Source organism: Simochromis diagramma, unplaced genomic scaffold (assembly GCF_900408965.1).
Source record: "Simochromis diagramma unplaced genomic scaffold, fSimDia1.1 OVJJ01000371.1, whole genome shotgun sequence".
NCBI classification, from domain to species: domain Eukaryota; kingdom Metazoa; phylum Chordata; class Actinopteri; order Cichliformes; family Cichlidae; genus Simochromis; species Simochromis diagramma.
This window is the reverse complement of record NW_024386920.1, coordinates 4,019,090-4,037,778: the sequence shown is the minus strand read 5'-3', so window position 1 is coordinate 4,037,778 and position 18,689 is coordinate 4,019,090. Positions and strand designations below refer to the sequence as shown.

The following is an 18,689-nucleotide window of genomic DNA, read 5'->3' as shown; positions in this document are numbered from 1 at the left end:
ATCTGCAACTCTGGAAACATGTTCAAAACAGTATATGTAAATATTTATTTCATATACAAAATATGCTCTCTTTAGTTTAGGTGGGTTTTTTACTCTTTTCTTCTTTTGTTGATTTCTAACGTGTTTGGGGCATTTTATTTTTGGCTAACTATAGATGCAGCAAAAGAGTGGCGGTCCGCCTATAAACTGCTCCTATCCTTCTGACCAAAGAGGTCTTCAGGGAGTCTATCCCAGCTCAGCTGACTGTGGCCTCAACAACAGCAGCCCTGCTAAGGCTGAGAGCCAGAACATGCAACCAAAGGTAATTTTCTATCCACATGACCAGCATTTTACAGCATCGTCACATCAGCATCATTTACTTCAGCTGAATCATCTCACATTTATGTTACTGTTTTCCTTTCTTCTCTCCATTTGTGGCCTGTCTCTGTGTATTATTGTCTTTTGTTGTGAAGTTCATTTTGTCTTCATATCAGTTTTCATCATATATTCCTTGACATGTCAGTGACATTTCCTTTACAAGACGACAACGCCAAATCATTTTTTAGAGTAAACTTTTCACTGTGATGAGATTTTTTAAACGTGAGGGCCTAATTTGGGTAAATCCCCCTATAATATACTAATATCACTTTTCACCTATTTCCCATATAGATGTCAGTTTTGCCAAAGTGCCAGGTCCCTCCCCCTGCCTTCAGTAGCTCAGATTCAGATGCATCTGACTTAAGACAGCCCCCATGCTATGAGGATGCAGTCAAACAGGTAAACTCAAATCCATGATAAAATTCAGTAGAGATGGCTGGCCAGAAATTTATTTGACCTTTTTTTGGCGTTGCTCTCATTCCACTCTTCCTCCTGTGGTCTGTCTTGTTTTTTCTTTCTTCTATTTTTATCTGTGTTGTAGTTTTTGTTTTCATCCATCGCTTTGTTCACTGCACTATAGCTATTATGACAACAGCATTATAGTGATTTTTTTTAACCATCGTAATTATGTAAAAATTTGTTACAGTGGACAAAATATTTTCTTCATTATATTAAACTGTAAAAAAAATGCCTACAGTGTTGTGAAATGTCTTGTTTTGTTTGCACATAAAAGGGATTTTTCCACTTAGACATAAAAAGGTTAGTGAATAATTAATAATTATTAGACCACTTGTTGTAGCTCTACGTTTTTGACTATGAGCAAAACTAAATTTCTGTTACCTTCTTAATTTTGCCAGCAAAGCAAAATAAAGCACAGCTAAATTTTTTAAAGCCAATTAAAATATTTCTGTTTCTCTGAAACAAGCAAAAAAAAAACCTCTATCTTTTAAAGCTAGTAAAAGGGGCCAAGTCCCGTTTTAGGAGCTAGAAAGTTAAAAAAAAAACAAAGACAACCAATTCTGTTTTTTAAGTGTTTAAAATTTCAGCTGATAAAAGGAACGCACTTTTTGTTACTGTTACAGCAACTGACCCGAAGTCAGCAGATGGATGAGCTTTTGGATGTGCTCATAGAGAGTGGAGGTAAGGATTCATTCTATAGATCCTATTGGCTGAAGACGAAAGCATTTGAAATCACTACCTGTTGTTCAGTCTTACCTGACACATTGAACCTGCTGTGACCCTCCCTCCTCTCCTCTTTCTCTTCAAGAGATGCCAGCTAACGCCAGAGAAGAGAGGGAGAGGTCCTCTGTAACCAAAGTTATGCCTCACATTACTGTGTCCCCAGGGTGTCCCGGCCTCCTCATCCCGTGGTTTCACCGACATTACGAGCACCTCTCCCCCAACCAGCTCCCTTACGACCACGCAGCCAATCACGTCACCGAGAGCCACCCAGACACTCTGCTTGGCAGTCCCGTCGGCCGCGGAGGGGAGGTACTTCTTCTTAAAATGGCAGCAGAGGATGGGGGCCAGGAAGATGAAGGGAAGCGAGAGGTTGATCGGTACAGCAGCCCTCAGAATCATCATCACTCTCATCATCCACAACAGGACAAACTTCTGAGCAACCGAGATCTGATGGACACGTCTCTCTCGGCCATCGGCAGTAAGGCATCCGCCAACCCCGAGGTGCAGGGAATGGTCAGCATGACCTTTAGTGAGACGGCTTGGGAGACAATGGAATGGCTCGACCTGACACCACCCAGTTCTGCCACTGCCTTCAGCATTGCTCCACCCAGTGCACCAAGCATTTTTAATGCCGAGTTCCTGGATGTAACAGACATTAATTTGAACTCTGCCACAGACCTTCACCTGGAGCACTGGTAAAAACAACACTGTTCCTAAAGTGCTGGTTAGCAGCAAACCAGCCATCGAACTCAAGACACCAGCTTGCAACTAGCTGCACGGACTTCTGATATTAGCTATGACAATACCAAAGACCTATTTAATTCTGTTCTTAACAGCTTTAAATGTTCACGTGTTGCTCCTTGCTATGATCCAGTGGAATGTATAACCATTAGCAAATATGCAAAAGCTGAAATCTAAGCCAGAAAATTGAACAATTGTCATATCCCAACCTTTCCACTTCACTGAAATGTGGTTCTTATGTTGTCGTCATACTCAAAAACTAAAGACCTGGTGCTTTTTGGCAGGATCTTGATGTGCACAACTACCAAGTACTTGTGACAGCGGACATAGTGTCAGAAGAAGCGTTAATGTAACTTAAAAACCTGATTACAGTACTTTACGCCAACATTTAATACAGTATCAGTGCTATGACTTGAAGACACAGTTTGACTTTCATTGTATACTTTGAGTTATATATTTGTACTGGAAAAAAACCCCAGAGAGGACTTAACAGGTGAATTGGAGAATTGGATTGCTTAGTAATGGCCATACTGTAAATATCAAAACTGACAGATAAGTTGCCATCTACATATTATGTCAGAGGTGTGGAAGAACATACAAACAACAAAACAAATGCTTTCTGTAATCACTTCATTATTTGATGTAAATATGATTTTTTTTAAATTCACTGTGCACCTCTAGCTTAATAAACACTTGTCACAGTTTGCTTGAGCTTAGTATATGTGTATAGGTTAGGTCATTTGAAGGAATCTTTTTGTACTTATTTGTTTTCCACTATTATCCACAGGATGACACCTTTAAAAGAATTATCTTATCAGTTTATATCAGCAGCCAAATACTGCCTTATTTGCAAAAGCTTTTTATTCCCAAATTTTAATATCAAATGACTGCTCCCCTGGAAGTTGTTGACTGATGTGATTTACATGGCTCCAACCATGTAAAGCTCACATCTAGTTTTCTCTCTCTTTTTTGGTCATTAAAATGCCAGCATTTCTGTTCCCATTCACATTTATTTATTTTGTGCTTTTGTATTTATAGTTGATCCTGTATTTATACATTCCTTTAAAACAGATTGGGGCTCTATATGATGTATGAAAAAAGTACCATTATCGATCACTGACATTTCTTCATTATTAGTTCTCTTAAGAATGTGATACAAAGTAAAAGAACCACTTTGAAAAGCCATGTTTTCCTAACTTACTTTTCTTAAAAAAAAAAAAAAAAGATTTGTAATTGACAATTCTTAGCACTTGTTAATAGGATGATGTAATATAATCAAATTTTTACTGTGAATACTGGATATTAATAAAGAATAGACTTTCACAAAAGCCAGCCGAGATAAACCTATTATGCACAGTAGTTATAGGTGAGAATGACAAACTCAGAAACAAATAAGGTTTTAGTTTTGATTAGTAAATGCATTTTTATGCACCTAAAAACTTAGATTAAAAATTAATAAATAAGTATAATTTCTTGCATACCTCCTTTATATCTGTCCGCTGACTGTAAAGCTACAGCTAGCAGTTTGTTAGCCTAAATTGCATAAAGACTAACAGATGGGGACAGACTGAAGTGGCTTTGTCTTCAAATCACAGAATCAGCCTACCAGCACTTCTGTTTTATGTTCCTAGTTACATCTGTTCATTCATTCTCAAAAGACCCAGTAAGCTCCATTCATTGTTCAGTCTTTTCCAAATTAGCACTATCTTAGCTAGCTCATTGGTCATTAACTTGAAAACATTAACTTTACTCCACATAAACTTGTTCTATTTAATGTGAGTATTAGACATAATACAAGTTTTATTAGCAAAATGCTAAAATAAAGTGCTTTTTCATGCAGTAAGATTAATACTAGCAAAACTAGCAGTCTCGATTTTAATGGGGGTTTTTTTTTCTTCCAGACTCAGAACACCCGAGGAGACAGAAAGAAAACTTTACTAATATGTATTTTCTTTTCATTCATGTTCTATGCTTGAGCAAATTTTTAACAGCAGTCAGCTTGCTTTTACACTTGAACCAGAAGTGCTGGTAGGCGTTAGCTACATAAAGTGTTTCTACCTTATTCCAATCTTTATGCTAACATCACCACCTAGCTATTTTACAGACAGATGTAAGTGGTTTTGATCTTAGAAAGATGTCATTTCCAGTAATATAAAATTATGACTTCAGTTCCTTGGCTAATAAACCTCATCCAATTATTCGTGTCCTCTGTAACCATGGTTCTCATGTCATGTTGACCAAATTGTTGTTTTGTTTTTTTTTTTTGTTTGTTTGTTTTTTTAAATGAAGTGTTGCACTTGAGTGGCTTCTCTGGTTACATGTTAGCTATTACCCATCTTCAGTATATGTCAAAGCTAATACTTATTTCCTGTCTTCTGTTGTCAGAACAATTACTGTCCTTTTCTTAATTATTTTTGACAAATTTTTAAATAATTTTCCCTAATTAAGAGAAAAGTAATCTGACAGAAGCTTCCATGTTGCTTGGCCACTGACTTGCCCAAGTCCCTGTATACTACAAAAAAAGACAGCAATAAACTTATCACTTATCAAAATTATTTTGGCAGTTTTTTTTCATGTCTAAATTACAAGAAACACACAATACAGGTTTCCAATCTTTTCTGTGGGAACTTTATTTGTAACGATCAATGAAGATACAATATAATATTCATTGCCCTTAATAATATCTTATAATCTAATATGAACATTCTAGTAATTTTGCAATTTATACAACATGTACCCTGGAGATTCACCAGCGTCAAGTTAGCTTCCTGGAAACACATGACAGACTACAACAGCTCTAGAGACAGTTTGAAGTTAAACGGCTCCATCTGTGGGCTTTCTCTGGGGTCTGCACCATTTCGTGTTGGACATAGAAATGGAAAGTCGCTTACCAAAAGAATCGTGTGGGTTCTACAACATCGCCACCTATGCGGTTGTAATGTGTTGCCCTCCCAAACAGGCCAAAAATAGTCAACATTTTAAACAAGCCACACTAAAACGTCCCCAACCCACTCCAACAATGGTGGTAGTTTCTGGGAGACGCATGTAAAAGTCCCTACAGTGTCCCACACTTAAAGGACCATCATCCATACAGTTTGGTTAATAGCTATCGCCAAGTAATGTGATATTTGTCTCGCCATTCTGTGGATAAGAGGCCCCGCCTGGTAAATGTGGCTTTCTGAAAAGAAATGACAACGGGTGCATCTCAATAGTCTCAAAATTGTGGCCTCCCATTGACCTTCTGCCACACAATTATGTAAAACTCCAGAATATTACTATAACTGACAAAGGAAGACAGGTGAGGCATTTTGGATTATGGAGATGCATCCGAGTTTAATGCATGGTTTGGCATGGAAATATTCCATCATCAGTGCAAGCCAGAAAGACATACTAAGTCATGGAGAAGCATGCCGAGTCCATGGTGAACTTAAGGACGAAAACGCGTAACTGTGTGGAGTGAGATTCCTCTTCTCCCGACAGTTCGGTAGTTGGTATGGAAGTCAATAGTTTGTGATTTAGCAGCATTTACAGTTTTTTGTTGTTTTGTTTTTTTTGACAGAACTCCCATGCCTAGACTTTTAAATTTGTAGTTACTGCTGCTATATGGCAGCACGGTGGATCTGTGATCAGTGTGGATGAGAAGTTTAACTGTACAGCGCTATGACAGGTGGAATTAAGGCTCATTCCTAAACTAAAAGAATTTGCACCTAACACCTATCTTGGTGCTTGGATCTGTGTTTAGGAATCAGCCTTAACTGTTGAGCAGAACCTGCCAGTAACAGCAGGTTAGGTGTTCTATGTACATACACATTTACAGTGGACATAATGTCCCAAACTAACTTTACACCAGGGTAGAGGGCATCTTCCACTACTCGCAAGGAGCATGGAAACGAGGATGTTTTTGTGGGACAAAAAGTGTGTAGCCTGGGAGACTTCTGGGTGGTCCTGAAAGAACGACAGTATGCCTTAATGCAAACTGATTGCATTTAAAATGCAGGTGAAGGCATTTAAAAAAAAATAATAATAATAATAATACATTGTTGGGTTTAAGCCTATAAAGCAATGGAAAAATAAGACTGAAAAGGCCAACCAGAAGACTATTACTGTAAAGGTTTGGGGCTATCATCCACTAGGTTCCTGCAGCAGAATAGGCTAATGTAGCACTGGATTAGCACCACTTAAAGTCTCTTGTGTTATCATTTTGGCAAAGTCAAAAAAATTAAGTCTCTTTTTTTTGCGAAGTTATTCTTGGAGACCAAAATAGGTACACCATTAGCCCAAAGAATATACAACTTACTTTATGAAGGTGAACCAAACTTTTTTACAAGTTAGTAGTGGCGACTGTTTCTCAATCAGTACATTAACTGCAAAATGGGTTTTTTTTGTTTTTTTTTTTAAATAAATAACCTTGTTACCAATAAATGCCTGGTTAGCTAGAGGCAATGCAGCTTGTTTGAACTACATAGGTTCTACAACACCATTTAAAAAAAAAAAAAAAAAAAAAAAAAAAAAAAAACCCACAACAACAAACATACCGTTAGCTAGATGTTAAACTTGAATTTATTAGCATGATAATAGCGTAACAGTCTTTTCTATTTCCTCATCCATTTGACTAGAACTATGTAGTAGAAAAATATACATTTCTATTCAGTTAGTATACCTTATTTTACCAACCTTTACCTTTTTTTAAACTTTTTTTTTTGGACAGAATTATTTAACATATATTTTGCTAGTCTGCTTCTCATCTTAGCTAGCTATTGTTACATCATCTTGTCCTTTGTCTTTTTTTTTTTTTTTTTTTTTTATTAACAAAAACCTATAAAGGATATTTTGGAAGCATGCGTTGTTTTTTGTTTTTTTTAACCCATCAATTGTCTTTAGCTGTAGCTACCTCTTTGAATGACAAAAATCCAGTTACATTAAACCAGGTGTTACCATTTGATATTACTTCTAATTAGGAGTTTCTACCACCAGCTCTGTTCAACAAGACTAACACAGGAAATTCTCAATCAAAAAGAGATGCTTAGTTTTATAACTCAAACACAATGATAACAAAAGAGACTAACTGAGGCTAGTTTGTGAGAAATGGCAGTTGTCTTATTTTTCTATCAAGACAGCTTCTCACAGATTGCATATTGGGGGAAAGTGAAAAAGAAAAGAAAAAGAAAGCTGCGCTACCAAATCCACGAGTGTTCCACACAGAAACACTCTTGCATACTCAACCATTTGCTGTGAGTAAAAGTGCTCTCAACCAAATGCATGAAAAGACTGTTGAGACAGCAGATCTATCTGCATACATTTGTACATGTCAACAGTTCAGAGGTGAATACACATATGCAAACTTACAGTCTACAATGTACAATCCACTGGGTGGCTATTTTTGTTCATACATCAAGAGCGTCACTGCTCACCACTTTATTTGGTAAATTCTGTGTGTGTTGAGATATATCTCTCTCTATCTCTCAACACACATACATACACTATTCCTTTTTTCCCCTCACATACACAGATACATTGCATTTTACTAAGACAATGTTCTTGCTTCAAGTTTTTCTGGCTGAAGATAAATGACAATATTATGGGATTTTAAAATGAGGTGATGGGAGGTTGAAAGGTTTGCTTAAGGATATTTGTCTCATTGCACTGAGCAATTTGGACTTCCTTTGTTCTTTGGAACACGAGAAAAAAAACAAAACTGGTGATCCCACCTAACTCTTAGGGCTAAGATGTCAAACCTCGCGTCACAAAACTTAGTGTCCAACCCACTGTTGGCTAACGAGCCCCCTCCCCCAACCCTCACCCCACCCTCCCTGGACTAACTGTCAGTCAACATACATGGGCGAGATAGGAGAGGCAGGGATCTGATCCAGAATGCGACACACATAGCTGGCGACGTCCACAAAACGCTCCTCATACATCAGAATGAAAGGGTGTTTCTACAGGAGACATACACAAAGCTGAAGTGACAATTCATCCTGTATGAGGCAGCTAATTTAAAGTTAGGTTTAGCCTAAATCCTCAAATATCACAGAGCTAGGAGTTGGGGTAAAATTGTATTTACTGCAGCAAATAAAAATGACTTTTACATTTCAATTTTAAGTAGTATTGAAACTCACCAGAAGCTCCTTGTACTTTGGCCTTTTTGATTCATCCTTTGTAAGGCTGGACAGGCAAAAAAAACAAAAACAAATCAGAGGCAATGTGCCAAATGTAGTGGGCATAAAAATGTTCCCCAATCAATTTTTACGTGATTGTGCTTACCATAGGTTAACAAAGTTGGTGAACTTGGGGGAGAACTGCCTCTCCTCTGAGTTGCTGAGCTGGGGAGGCTCGCCTTTTACCACCTGCGTCAGCTGATCGAAAACACTATTCCACTTAGGGTAGGGGAATCTTCCTGTTGCCAGCTCATACTGATAACAAACAGAAAGACCTGTGATTGTCTAACACTGTGGATTTATCCTTATCGCAACAGCTTAACTTAATAAAACCCTTGAGTCTTACCAGGGTGATTCCCAAACTCCATACATCGGACCGGACATCATAGCCTTGTCTAGAAGCACTGGGGTCTATCCTTTCAGGCTGCAAAATGCACAAATGGAAATATTCTGTGATACACAGATAATTCACTAGACCCCATACGACAGTATTTCACTCTATCATACAAATGCAAAATACATGTCAGTCACAACAATTTTAAATCCAATGACACGTGAAGTGAACTTGTCATTAAATGCAAAGTTCTACTGAGGATGCCCATATAAATGGCATATATGGAATTACTTTAAGGTGTACTGCCGACCTAAACACTGTCAGAAATCCTTCATAGACTCGCTCCCAACTGCAACACCCTCTGTGCAGTGAAAACTACCGAGGAATGACTTGACACACAGCTTAAGCCAGGGGCAGACAATTAATTTTCCCAAAGAGTCACAAAAAGCTGGACTGTTGCGGAGGGCGATGTTAATAAGCTGAACTCAATTCTGCTCAGTATTAATTTGATCTCTCCACAACAGTTCCACTTCTCATGTGGCCGCTTGGGAAAATTAATTGCACACCCCTGGCTATAGGTACTGAACTGGTCTCCAACCTCTTTTCAGCAAGCCTGATTTATTACAATCCAAAGGATCAGTTGCTCGACAGCACAGGTCTGTGCCCCCATTGGTCAGAACTGAACACAAGGGTAACCCATGCAATATTAAGCAGAAGATTTAAATGTTTTGGCTGCTTGGGGTGCACTCTGCAAGGTATGAACAACTCAAATGAAGGTTCTTAATAAATATGATAATAACATCAACCCGTTTTACTCCTTCACATGTAACTGATGCATATTTCTTAATCAGTGCAGTTGATTACTTACTGCCATGTAAGGCCTGCAGCCTGCATCTCTGGTCTTGGCTATGGAGTCCACCAGCTGGCCGCTGATGCCAAAATCGCACAGTTTGATATTCCCCTTTCGGTCCATAAGAATGTTGGAAGGTTTGATGTCTGCAAACACAGTAAAGGACGACCTAACTATAATGTAACTGGGACGAGAGTTAATTAGTAATAGCTGATCAGAATAAAATGAGAAAACTTACCTCTGTGAATTATTTTCAAGTTTTCTTTTAAGTGGTTCAGTGCTTTAACGGTCTGTTAAAGAGAAAAAAAATCTTTGGTTAATTATTTGATGCTATGCATGCCATTACAGGAAAATGACATTACATGAATATGAAATCGTTGCTTACTGCTAATGTTATTTTGCCTAATATTTCCTCTGGAATGACGTCATCTAATGCACAATATACATATTTGTAGAATTTGTCTAATGAGGTAGACATAAGTTCCATACAAATCCAACAGTCCCCCTGAAACAAAGACATAAAGGTTAGACTCCTTCAAGAATTTGCAATCAACTGAATGAATCAGGTATATTTTGTTTCTGTAACATAAAAAAAAGACAGGTGGGTGTGTTTTTCAGACCTCCCTGAAGAGGGCGCCGTAGAACTGCACAATGTAGGGACAGTCACTACTCCTCATCACTACATCAAGGTCCATCAGCAGCTGCTTCTGCTCCTTCTCATCCACAGTGGAGCGAATCCTCTGAGGGACACATCAGAAAACAGACATGCATGTTTCAGCCTCACACTTTTAATCACATTGCCATTTCTAACTTTAGCAGCATTAACAAGAGAATTCATTTCTGAGAGAGCAATGGATATGAATTGAACAGCCTTCATTTTTGTTATTTATTATACCTTGCAAGTTCACCTGCTATCACCGTGTGCATGCTGGGTTCAATAAAAGTAATGCACATAAACCACTCAAGCCATCCACATCCACTTAACAGTGAGAGGTCATTTGACCACAACACTGATGCTAGTTCAGTCAACCTTTGTTTCAGTCAGAAATGAAACTGTTCGACCCTAAAATGCATCGGCGAAACTAATTCCAATGAGCTCGTTATCGTGTTATTCAAAATTCAACAACGCATTTTTCCTAAAATCAGAGTCTGTCAGTATTTCATCTACACAATGAATGCTTCTAAAAAGGCTGTCAGAATAAGCTAACATGTAACCACCTGCAGTGCATACTGCATGCCATCCAGGTGTGTGGGCAGACTGCTGCTGCTTGCACAGCTAATGTTAGTCACACTTTGAGAGACGTTTACTGTCAGACTCGTTTTAGTACAATCGACTAAAATATTAGTTGGTTGGGACGTCTTTGCAAGACTGAGTTCAGATGCCTGTTGATCAGTAAAGACTGGCCTCTGGTGACGTGACATTTTCATGCAGTACACTACAATATATGACCTCAATACAGCAGCTCTGCATCAGCTTAACAAAAAGTAGAGAAGCACCTAGAGACTGGAATTGGTTGATTTCATGCGTTCTGGACCCTCACTGGTCACTGGCTGGTCAGCCTTCCATATGTTTGATTACATCTGTTTTATGCATGTGCAATACACGCACAGCAGCGCAGGCAAATATTTTCACGTACACTCAAAGCCTAACATGTGGATGCTCCTCACTGCTAGACTCAAAACATTTGTTGTAGTTTGATTGAATTCTAGTCAGCAGTCTCTTAATTTGAGACAGACATTTCAGTCTTTTTAAAAAAAGACTACTACAGGAAACAAACTTCTCCAGATCACTAATAGTCTATTATTGGGCTACCTTGACAGCCATGATCTGGCCTGTGGGTTTGTGGACCATCTTGTTGACGGAGCCATACGCCCCACGGCCGATCTCACCAAGGTCTCTCAGATCCTCTGCAGTGAAGTCACAGTGCTGCTCAGGGGAGATCTTCAGCTTCCCAGATGACTCAATACTGTGTGTCCGTAGGCGCTCTCTGTTGAATGTGGGACGATGACAGCATTTAGATTTTATCACTTATATTTTAATCAGAAATTAATTCTATGTGAACTGTAAAGTTTCCATGAACCGGCTTTAAAATCTGATCAGGTATGTGGGATTTGACAAGATGGCAAAATATGAACATAGTATTTGTAATATTTGTATCATTAAAAAAAATCCCCTCCTGATATTAAAGGTGCAGGATGCATAAAGATTAGACCACCATTAGTGCTATTAAGCAGTATTTCTAAGGATATGCCCTCAACTTAGACTGCATGTTGTGCAACCAGAAATATGAACATGTGCTGAAAAACAGTCGTGTCAGTGATTTTGTGCCATTGCACAGCACTCAACAAATTGCCAGGAAATGTAGCAACATGTCAACTTAAAAAAAAAAAAAAAAAAAAACAACCTGCTAGCAAGCTAAGGTGGTTAGCATAAAAATCAACTCTACAAATGTTTTACACAGAAGCAAATGTAGTCAGTACATTTCTGTTGTCATAGTAACTTGAAGAGATTTTGGAAAATTGCTCACAAAGAAACTTAATAATCAAAACGTACTTCCTGAGGTTATGAAGCAAATGAGCAGTGTTGTTTCTCTGTAAACGTCTACACAACAGGACTACTTTTTGCAACCAGGCACTGCCCCCTGCTGGCCTGACAAATTCACTCTACTGTTATCAGGTCCAGAGGCTATGTTCAATTTCTATATACAACCTCTTATCTAGTTCCAGTGACATCATGTCCCAACTATCTTTACTCACATGTGAGGGTTCTGGAAAGAGGGAACTGTTGGATTGAGTGGGAGCCTGGAAGCCGGTTTCACTGGAGGGTTGGCAAAATTCAGTTTCAGAGCTTTGCGTTTACCTGGTAGGACAAAGAGAGAAACAGATGCACAGTGCCACCTCATGCACACCACTCTGTGGGTTCAACCAACTGGTGAAGACAGAGGATACACATGGTGTGATAAAATGCCTTTCTTACCTCAGTATTGTCTTTCTATACTTGAGATAAGTCTCAATATGCCACAGCAACTTAATATGATCCAAGTATAAACACATTCATATGCATTATACAGTTGCATTTGAGAAATATGACTATGAGGGAAGGGTGGAAAAAAAAAAAAAAAAAAAAAATCTGTGGCATGAAGTTTTGGAGTTCTCAAGCTCTTCTCAAGCTTCGAGAAAGCAAAAAGTTTTGAACACAAGCAAAAATGTACAGGGGTTCCCAGTGTTCAGATGGTGTACTGCACAAGCCCTTTTAGCTAGAACCTTCTGAACAAATGGCATGCAGCATGTGTGCAAGCTATCAGGCTAGTATGCTGTGCACTAAGCAGGGTGCTAACATTGGGAATCCGTGTTCAGAATGTTTCCATCAATAATCTTTATAAATGTGCATGTCAACACTAAACAGTTCCCACTGACATGTGAAAGCGACCCAACACTCAAGACAGCACTTCGTTCAGACTGAGGACACATAGGTTGAATTAACTGTTAGGTACATGTGAGTATATGAATGCATCACCCAAATAGAGTTGGTAATTACGTTTAGGCATTTTTGAAAGTGCTGAGTTCAAGTGTTAAGTTGTCTCTGCCATGCCCTGTCCAACCAGCTCCTGAATGCAAACAGATCCCTTAGCCTTTTAAGCCCCAGTGCAAATGAATCTTTCATGGCAATAAAAATATTTGTGACAATTAACAGCAGTGAACAGTGGACAGACTCTCCCACTACCAGAGCACCACACAGGCTGTTTCAGTAGTATACAGTGGCATCCTCTCACCTGTGTTATCCAATTACACACGTGCATGTATATAATAGTATAAACCATGAATCAAGACTGAAGCTCAGTAACAGGAGGCAAGAATGAGCCCAGTCTTGAATACGGCTACAATAACAGAGGGAAGGATGCTCCTTTACACTACTGAGGTGTCCCCACAAAGAGTAGAGGTCGTGTGCTTTGTGTGCAAGTCTAATGCTTACTTTGGGGTATTCCAGACAGGCTTATCTGAAACCCTGAAGTAAAGAAAAAAACATTTTTACTACATTTTCTTGAAATGTGTTGTTAAGAGTTTAAATGGGCCACGTTTGATAAGTGCCGTCCCAGCATGATTCAATGCTGAAAATGGAAAACAGGTCAGGATACTGAGAACGTGCTTTAGCTGGCAAAAGATGTGCCACATTTTGGTGGGTCTTGCTCAGTGCACTGCCATATATAACAGATGTAGTATTTGCTGTATTACTGGCAAAATAGTTCAATTTTAACAGTCATTTCAGTACCATCTTACTTTCAATTCTGAAAACCAATGTTCTGCCAGTCTTGTGGCACTGTGCATATAGCACTACTTTCTGCTGTTCCACTTGCAAATACTACCACCAGAACAATAATCAATTACATGTATTTGTCACTGCTGCCTATATAAAACTGTTTTAGGCTTTTGCAATTACTTCCTGTGACCCCTCTAATAGATAGATAGCAATTGTTGTGCCAAGCTAGATTAGCTGGCTGCTAGCTTGTTAGCAGTACTAAAAGCATATGGCAAAAAAGCAAATCGTTCAATTTTCTCATATTGCCAAGATTATTATTAAAGTTGGATACTGTATCATCAGTGTATGAAGTACTATAGAAGAATAAGTGGATTGTATTAAAAAGTGACAGTAAAATTAAAATAAACTATATTGTTTCCTATACTTGGTTTGGCATTAGCCCTTTTTGCTAACGTATGCTTAGCACTACAAAGTCAAAATACAGCTTATTAAAACGAACTCAATGTCACTGTTTGCCATTGTACCTTAAATGTAAGTATATAAACTAATATCTTAGAAAATTACATTTTTGTGGGAAAAAAAAAATAAAACAAAAGGGCTACACGTTAAAGCTAGCTGATAAAACAGTCTTAGCAAAAAAAAAAAAAAAAAAAAAAAAAAAAAAAAAAAAAAAAAAGAACAGTTTGTATTACAAAAATATATTTCATGCTGCAAATTCTTGGTAATAAAGTTAATTACATGCAACTGTTGAATTTAATCACAATGGGGAGTGGGGTGGAGGTAAATAAAATTAATACTAAAAGCTACGATGTTTGTTAGCTTTATAAACAGACAGTAGTAAAATACTATGAACACACTAGTGATGACTGGTATTTGCCGGTGGAACAAGACTGATATTCTCTTTTTGTTGGCTTAGCAGAACACCACAGTTTCACAGTGGCCAGCCACTAAAAATTGGCATGTGCCACTTCAACAGCCAAGCTGGTATACCTTTCATACAATGGAAACCACACTTAACAGTGTCTCATCAAATGGGGTCTGTCTACATCAGGTCATTCTAACATAGAAACTCAGTTGAAAACATGCAGAAAAAAGATGATACAATTACAGGTATTGCAAAAATGGAAAACAAAATAACTTTATGCGAACAAAAGAAAAAGACCAACAGAGGGAAGCGATGGGGACATTTCAATAAATTCCTTTGCCAAGATTGGCCCTAAAAATTAAAAAAAAAAAAAAAAAAAATATATAAATATATATATATATATATATATATATATTATTTTTTTTTCTTTCTTCAACTCAACAAAAAACAAAATCTCCCCAAATCAGACTAAAACCTTATAAAATAAGTTTGAATACCTGTTTCATTTTGACATCTCCAGCAGGTGTTGGTTTCTGCAAGGTTTAGATAAAACATTTGATACTGCCACAGAGCAAGAAATTACAAAGTCAGATATGGCTGTTGAGGCTTAAGATTAGGCGCTTCATAATCAATAAAATCCAGAGTAAAGCCCTCCTGACATACTACGAGCACATCCATTATTACATGCAAGTCTGCCGAACCTGCTCTGCTGGCTTTTTCCAGTGAAATGACAACTCTTGGAAGAAAACACAGCTTAATGTATGTGAAGCACTTTACAAGTGTGTGTAATCAAGGTATATGAATGACAATAAGAATTCTATTTAACCCCCCAAAACACCCATCAGCTGTCACTACATGACTCCCTGTATATCTGCAGAATTTCAACTATAGCTGAGAACTCCTACTCTGAGGACTTAGGGTTTCATAGGGGGTGACAAGCAAGTCAGAACAAATAGCATCCTATGGAGCTGTAGCCCAAAAATCGATTTTTCCCCCCTCCTCTTGTAATTACACTTATATGGGGGGGTGTTAGTCTTCCATATACCACAGCACCAGGAGCAACTTTACTCCTGACAGCAGTCACCTTCAACCGCTCCTTACACACATTCAAAAGTTTCTGTGGTGATTTATCTTTGCTTCTGAAATCTAATTCTAATTTGTAAACAGAAGTAATCAAGACAAGGCCTAAACCCTCAGGTCAAAGAAGGTGCTTTTCCTGTAAGAAAAACCCTATGGACAAAAGTTCTGTTTGTTACTTCAATTTTAACATAATGTCGATATTGCATTCGCAAAAACTAAACTAATACTCCCTTTTTTAGTTAAGTATTTTTGTCAAGTGTTAATAATTATTTTGGCGATTTTATTCCTATTCGTTGAGGACTCTCTTGCGATCACCCTCTTTTATATGCCCAGTGGATTAATGTAGAATAAGAAAATTTGATTTTATGTATTAAGTTTCAGTAGACGTTTCTGTTCCTCACAGCACATTATTAAAATGTGTGACCTCACTAAAACAAATCTTAGCTGACTACAGGTTTTGTCACGAGGTCTGCCTGTCCGATAAGAGATGACAGTGTGCGCTCAGAGGCATTAACTAGATAGAGATGTACACTTAACAAATATAAAGGCTTAGACTTTTAATTTATTTTACAAATCGAGGTGATTTGTGTCAACACGTTATGAAACCACCGACAGAACTACCGTTAGCAACACAAGGAAGACAAGTAACGTTATGTATGGCCTGAAGCCAACAGAATTTAATGTTGACACTTAATAGAATTGATAGCCCCAACTTTAACTTTATTAGCTCCATCATTTCTTTGCTACTCGGAGCCAAGCACTGAAACAGTGGCCTGACCGGGGACAGAAGTACACTTCAGTGTAGGCCTTGAGGCTACTTGTAGCAGCCCTCTGCTAATAACAAAGGCGAAAAAGTTAAAATAGTTGGAGAACTCATTTTTTTAAACAACGTAATACTTTTAAGGTAGAGTCGAGATGTACGATTCAAACTTCAGGAATGAAAACACTTGACTATGCCATTACAGGCCCGTTGGTACAACAATTAAACTGAAGCTTGTGCATCATTGCTAGCCTAGCAGCAGTGCAGTTTCAGGGAGATGGAGATGAAGCTAAGCGCAGAAAGACAGAATTAGCGGAAGTCTCACAAGTCAGACGTCAAAGTAAAAGCGCTGCTTGTCAACAGACAATTACTCAGATCCTACAGTAAAGCCTTTGATTAGTTTAGGTTAATCAACTACATGGTGTGAATATTTTTTTTAATCTGATTTAACATGTAAAAAACTTACATGTGTGATGCTTGTCACTAACTGCTCATTTTAATTTTAATTATGATTAACCAAATAGGTGCACAGATTGACCTTACTCAAAAAAAAGGCGGTTCGGCCACTATTATGGCTTGTTTTAGCAAAAGTGTGCATTTTGAATTAACATAAGCGGAGCATCTGCAACAGATGCATTAAATTGGTCACGTTTCCAGACATGGGCCGCGTAACATATTTTATTTTGAAAGTTCTGACCGAAAAGACTTACTTATTGGGTTTCTCTTGGCTACAGTGTTTCTGCTTTTAGGAAGCTAAAGGCTACCCTTTCCTACAAACTCTTATGTCCCCAGTAGAAATATGAAACTGAACTGGAGCCAGTTCTCGCCTACCTTGCATGCTGCTGCTCTGTGTTTGCTGGTGGAGTTGGTGCGACGTTGATCCTACGATGTTGCTGTTGTTGCTAGAGCTAGTGGAGTTGCTGTTAGGACTGGGAGTCGCCATTGTTGTATTGAATTCCAGCAGCAGCGCTCAGGCTGCAATGCAGAGTGAAACTTCGCCCGCTCTGCCTCCAGACGGGACACTGCGCCACTTGAACGCAACAGCCGCAACGACGGCCACGTCTCTGCTGTTGCTGCTTTTATGGACAATCGGAAATAGCAAATCACGACTTCACAGTTGAACGTTTGACCTGCATAAATAACAAATGTATATAACATATTCTACATTCTGGCTCGTTTGTATCGACTCAATTCTATACTTTTGTTTTATATTCTAAGTGATTTAACACAATATGATGGACAAAAGACAATCTAATGTATTACATTTTTTATTTCGTGTTGAATAATGAAGCTTCCTTTTTTAATTTGTAATATATTTTACTCAGATTTTTATAGTTGGATTTACACTGTTAGATGTGTCAGCTCATCAAAGATAATCAAGGATCACATAATATGTCAAACAGCCTTTGAAATGATACGCAAATTTCTGTCCAGGAAGTTTATGCTTCATTTTTAGTAAAAGAAATTCTGGTGTTTTATTAGTCTGTTGCTTAGCACAAATTAACATATGTGTATATGTATCGGTGCTTTGAATGTAGCCTGCTAATTAGCAGTAGCTGCTAACTAGCACTCCAACCTCACCGGTAAAAGTCTGCCAGTCTGTTATTACAGTCTAAGCTAAAAATGCTACACTTTTAATGTTCAACTCCATAACTACATTTATACCAAAACAACAGAGACAATGGTTACGCCAAATTGAGTATTTATGATGAGATACTCAAGAAACAAGGGCTTGTGTTTGTGGCAGTGAGGCAAATGTAGTGGTCAAGCTTTTTTCTCATCCCTTTTTTGTAAAACAAATGCACCACTACTTTTTCTGTTTCTGGACTGCTGCTACATGTTAACCACAAATCATCGGTGATCAGTATGGGAAACTGGCTCCTTCATTGCGATTGCATGTGTTACTTTCTCCTTTGGGGAGAGCTTATAACAAATACAGAACTTATAAAACATGTTAACTTCGATTTTCTTATTAAACAAACTAATTTATAAATAATTTAGGCACTCTGCATGACGCAAATTTATAAAACGTAAAATAATAATCCTTGTGCCGCCGCAGTCCTCCAAAGTATCATTTTAAGAAATACTGCTCTAATGAAGAAACACA

General features: G+C 38.1%; 2 protein-coding genes across 18 annotated transcripts in view; one reads left to right on the top strand and one right to left on the bottom strand.

Moving 5' to 3' along the window:
• The window catches only part of myocd (myocardin), a 146,917-nt gene extending 142,122 nt beyond the window's left edge, over positions 1–4,795 (top strand). For 8 of the 11 annotated variants that reach the window (XM_040036601.1, XM_040036609.1, XM_040036607.1 and 5 more), the window contains 4 exons: positions 155–301; positions 649–756; positions 1,440–1,497; positions 1,625–4,795. In XM_040036601.1, the coding sequence (XP_039892535.1) occupies positions 155–301; positions 649–756; positions 1,440–1,497; positions 1,625–2,238 (927 nt within the window). In that variant the 3' untranslated portion in view covers positions 2,239–4,795. The remainder of the gene's footprint in view (positions 1–154; positions 302–648; positions 757–1,439; positions 1,498–1,624) is intronic. The other 3 variants (XM_040036603.1, XM_040036608.1, XM_040036606.1) reach the window with 3 other exon arrangements.
• A 1,026-nt stretch (positions 4,796–5,821) lies between these two features.
• map2k4b (mitogen-activated protein kinase kinase 4b) lies at positions 5,822–17,645 on the bottom strand. 7 transcript variants are annotated; one of them, XM_040036613.1, is made up of 13 exons: positions 17,414–17,645; positions 15,240–15,275; positions 13,593–13,625; positions 12,377–12,479; positions 11,433–11,607; positions 10,240–10,359; positions 10,005–10,124; positions 9,858–9,909; positions 9,638–9,765; positions 8,782–8,859; positions 8,542–8,690; positions 8,397–8,442; positions 5,822–8,216 (listed from the first exon to the last, which is right to left on the bottom strand). In XM_040036613.1, exons 1-13 carry the CDS (start codon positions 17,523–17,525, stop codon positions 8,103–8,105), a joined length of 1,266 nt encoding a protein of 421 aa, XP_039892547.1. In that variant the 5' UTR covers positions 17,526–17,645; the 3' UTR covers positions 5,822–8,102. The 7 variants fall into 7 exon arrangements, with proteins under 7 accessions (XP_039892547.1, XP_039892550.1, XP_039892548.1 ...); XM_040036616.1 differs by having other exon boundaries at positions 12,377–12,437; XM_040036614.1 differs by lacking the exon at positions 13,593–13,625.
• Positions 17,646–18,689: the final 1,044 nt, after the last annotated feature.